At 43.3% G+C, this 4,149-nt stretch overlaps 1 protein-coding gene and 1 non-coding gene across 2 annotated transcripts; one reads left to right on the top strand and one right to left on the bottom strand.

Annotated features, from left to right (window-relative positions):
* Nucleotides 1-474: 474 nt before the first annotated feature.
* On the bottom strand, nucleotides 475-2,447 carry LOC121800967. The gene is made up of 3 exons (XM_042200453.1): nucleotides 2,271-2,447; nucleotides 1,104-2,199; nucleotides 475-980 (listed from the first exon to the last, which is right to left on the bottom strand). The coding sequence occupies exons 1-3, from the start codon at nucleotides 2,445-2,447 to the stop codon at nucleotides 475-477; spliced, it is 1,779 nt and encodes a 592-aa protein (XP_042056387.1).
* LOC121801721 lies at nucleotides 1,958-2,064 on the top strand. Its single transcript, XR_006050657.1, has one exon. It is a non-coding gene; the product is annotated as a small nucleolar RNA R71 (small nucleolar RNA).
* Nucleotides 2,448-4,149: the final 1,702 nt, after the last annotated feature.

Below are 4,149 nucleotides of genomic sequence, written 5' to 3'. Positions count from 1 at the left end.
TTTCATCAAAATCAAAATCAACTTTAATTGTCGAACCAAAGTCTCTTTCCAAACTCCCCTTTTCATATACGCTTCCTTCTATACTTGCCGAGCAACGCATCCTATCAAAGATGCACTTGTCGAGGACATCAACTCTAAAGCACGCTTTTGCATCACTAGGATGCTTCATCGCTTTCTCCACATTAATGGTCACTTGCTCACCATTAATTCTAAACGTGACAGAGTTGTCTTTAGCTCCTAACAACACATCTCCTGTGGCAAGAAACGGTCTACCAAACAGAATTGGTACCTCTTTGTCCTCGGGCATGTCCAATACTATGAAATCAACGGGGATGACGAACTTGTCTACCTTGACCAAGACATCCTCTACTATTCCTGTGGGCTTCACGATGGAGTGATCAGCTAATTGTAGAGCAATGTCGATGGGCTCCATTCTGTTCTCCAATCCAATGGCACGTGCCGTTTTCAACGCCATCAGCGAGATCCCCGATCCTTGATCCACATACATTTGGTGAAAATTGTATTGCCTATCTCACAAGGAATCACACAACTTCCCGGATCCCTCTTCTTCATTGGCATCATTCCCGAAATCAGTTGTGAGCAATTCATACTCAAAGCCACTATCCCCTCGTCTTGCAATTTCTCCTTATTTGCCATCATATCCTTGAAAAACTTGGAGAACTTGGGGAAATTAGTGAAGAGGTCCACCAATGAGACATCCACATTCACTTTTCGAATCACGTTCATCATCCACTCAAAGCTTTTCTCTTTTGGAGCCCTCTTCTTCCTCTTCGGTGGATATGGTGGAGGAGGAATGTGATCGGGGAAGTTGAACTTGCTTTTCGGGTCTAATGCCGGACTAATCGTCATCTTTCTTTGTAGTTCCATTTCCACTTTCTGTTTTCGTTTCTCTTTCGCTGACAACTTTCCACTTGCATCGGATTCTTCACCATGTTCCTTGCTGCCGGATGCAGCCTGTTCTTGACCATGTTGGGCACCATGCACCAACGTGGGACTTCCCTTACATGCCTCGTCCGCCCCTGCGTGCGAGGAATGCAAGCCTAACATCTCATCCGCCCCTGCGTGTGAGATGCCGGAAGTACCTTGACCGTCCATTGATGGTGTTGAATCCAACTCACGACCACTTCTCAAGACCACTGCCTTACACTGTTCATTGCCTCTAGGATTGGGTACAGTATTACTTGGGATGGTGTTAGGAATCCTCGTGTGTGATGCCGTGGCAAGCTGTCCAATTTGAGTCTCGAGATTCCTCATAGTAGCATCCATCTGCCCAAACTTTTCCACTGTCTTGTCCTTGAAATTTTCGTTCTCCTTTTGACTCTTAGACATAAAAGAGAGAATCTGTCCCAATTGATCCTCGACGGATGGCTTCTTCTCATAACCCGGGGGTTGAGTGTTGTTCCTCCATTGATTACCCGAGTTATTGCTAGGACCAGCTTGATTCCAACTCGTTTGCTGAGGCCTCCAATTTTGCTGATTGTTGTATTGGTTGCCTTGATTGAACCCTTGGCGATTGTTACCAATGTAATTCACATCCTCCACGGGAGGTCCTTGAAGACTTGGGCATTGATCAGTATGATGCCCGCCTTGGCACAACCCACATCTCATCACAGTCACAGCTTGGGGTTGAGGAGTCAATTGAAGAGATTTAACTGCCTTTGTCATCGACGACATTTGAGTGCTAATGTCCGCCAGTTGAGCCTCAATTGCGGTCACTCTTTCCGCATCCTTTGTAGCACCAAACGTATCTCCTGCTCTATCAGCTCCTCGCCTTGGATTGTGCCAATTCCTTTGATTATTGGCCAACCTTTGAAACAAGGCTCTCACCTCATCGTGAGTTAAATCATCTAGGTTCCCATTCGAACCTGCAGTCACCAGTCCCGTTCCTTCACTGTTGAGTCCCTTGTAGAATTTCAAAAGGTCGTGCCCCGGAGCTAGTCCGTGACTTGGGCATTTCCTTATCAACTCCGTGAATCTTTTCCATGCTTCCGCGAAGGACTCGTCATACTTCTGTCGGAATGAAGTGATCTCCTCTCTCAATTTCTCAATCTTCATTGGAGAGTTGTATTCCAAGAGGAACAATGTCTTCAACTCTTGGAATGTTGCTATGTTGTAGCCCGGGAGTGAATCATACCACTCTCTTGCCTTCTCCCTCAACGAGAATGGGAACAACGCCCTCTTTATCCAATGATGCTCCACATTAGGATATGCGAGATTGTCAATTCGTAGAAGGCGTTGAGATGACTCACCGGATCTTCATCATCCCTACCATGAAATAGATTCCCCTCATTCACCAAACTAATGTAGTGAGGTGGAATATTGACGTTGTCGTTTGCATAAGCGAACTCCCCCGGGTGCTCAATTCCCGATCTCAGAGTGTCGCCAAACCTCACCACGGGTGGTGGAATCTCATTGTTATCTGTCATTGATTCACCGTCTGAATCCTGATCCCTTTCTTCACCAAAGAGTCGGTTACTTCTGAATGGACTCGAATAGTCCGGGAAAATCTCAAACTCTGAACCTCTAACCTTGCTTCTTCTTTGATAACAGAGTAGTCCAAACGGTGGTGTACCCTGTGATCGCGTGTGCATTCACTTTTTATTTTTATTTTTTTTTATTACATACACAACAAAAAATACACCAAGCACAAACACAATAAATTTCCTAATACCGAAAGCGAGACCTCTCGACAACTTCGGGGTAAGTACTATAAAAAGTGTGTGCTTAACTGAAAAACTAAACTACCTAAACTAAGAGTTAGAAAGATGTCACCTTGAAAATATACTCCTTCGTCTTCTAGTCCAGACGTGGTAGATAGCTATCACCTCCGAATAAAACGAAATGAGTACCTAAGAAATCAAAAAGAAAGATCAAACAAAATAAAACCAAAAAACTAAAACAATTTAGTATAAACAACCTATTGCATCCCCGGCAACGGCGCCAAAACTTGATGCGTATTTTAGAGTTCTTTTGCCAATTCACAAAGATTATCAAGTTTAAATATTTTAACTCTAATAATACTACAATACAGCAAGAATACAATGTCGTAGTAGTATTTCAAGTGTCGATCCACAGGGAGGTGAGAGATTGATTATACTTAAAAGCATACAAAAGCATATAAAGGTTTGATTTTTGATTTTGAAAGTTGTTAACAAATTAGAGTTACTAATTCTACTTAATCTTCAAACGAGAAAACGAGTCACTCCAAGTTGCTCACTAAACTTGTATTGTTTTACACCATTCACACCGAAACATACGAAGGGATTCTAAACATCAACCTAATCGCATGCACTGAACATGTCTGCGACGAATAGTTCACAGTCAGCTGAACACTTGTTCCATGAACCAATTTTCAACGATATTTAATTCCTACGGAAGCGCGGGAACAAAGACCATCTACTATAATCACCTACTTAATTCACTATCAAATTATCCTCTGAACAATTCTAATTTAATAGCATACCAACAATCAATCAATCATAAACTATGTTAAAGAGACAATAGTTAAGGAATTAACAACACTACATCTTTAGCAAGATAACGTAGAGTTTAATCATAGCAAACATTGTTGGTATCAAAACACATGATTCAATGGTGTGAAAACATCCATACAAGCCTAGATTACAACTTGGAGCAACATGAAGAGATTAGCCTAAACACATGGTAGAATGTAGAAATAAAACCATAGGCATTATGCTCTCGTTGAGTGGAATCGGGATTCAGAGACGGATCGTCGGAATAATGGTCAGAATTTCTTCCTTCTCTTCTTCCTCCTCTCTTTCTCCCTTTTTCTCTCTGTGTTTTTTCGTCCAAAAACCGTGTGTCCATCGCCAAAAACCGTCCCCAAAACATATAGGAAACTGCTGTAGCAGTTGCGCAGACAGACCCGGCCGGGTGTCATTTCCAGGCGGGAAATTCACCCGGCCGGGTGATTGTTTCAAGGGGCTCACTGACTCTTCAACCCAGCCTTCATCGGACCCGGCCGGGTGTAATTTCCAGCCGTGAAATTCACCCGGCCGGGTGTCTCTTTTTGAGGGACTTCTGGACTCTTTACGCTGTTCGACTCTCACCCGACCGGGTGTAGTTTCAACAGGAAATTCACCCGGCCGGGTGATACTTTTCTGCAGG

This window comes from Salvia splendens, chromosome 4 (genome assembly GCF_004379255.2).
Source record: "Salvia splendens isolate huo1 chromosome 4, SspV2, whole genome shotgun sequence".
Lineage (NCBI taxonomy): Eukaryota > Viridiplantae > Streptophyta > Magnoliopsida > Lamiales > Lamiaceae > Salvia > Salvia splendens.
Note: the sequence above shows the minus strand (reverse complement) of the source record. Positions and strands in the feature narration are given on the sequence as shown.

Coding starts and splice junctions, on each gene's coding strand:
- LOC121800967 (XM_042200453.1), bottom strand. CDS start 2,447: ATGACAGATAACAATGAGATTCCACCACCCGTGGTGAGGTTTGGCGAC. Junction 2,200..2,270: donor GTAGGGATGATGAAGATCCG/GTGAGTCATCTC, acceptor CATTGGATAAAG/AGGGCGTTGTTCCCATTCTC. Junction 981..1,103: donor ACCATCAATGGACGGTCAAG/GTACTTCCGGCA, acceptor AACATGGTCAAG/AACAGGCTGCATCCGGCAGC.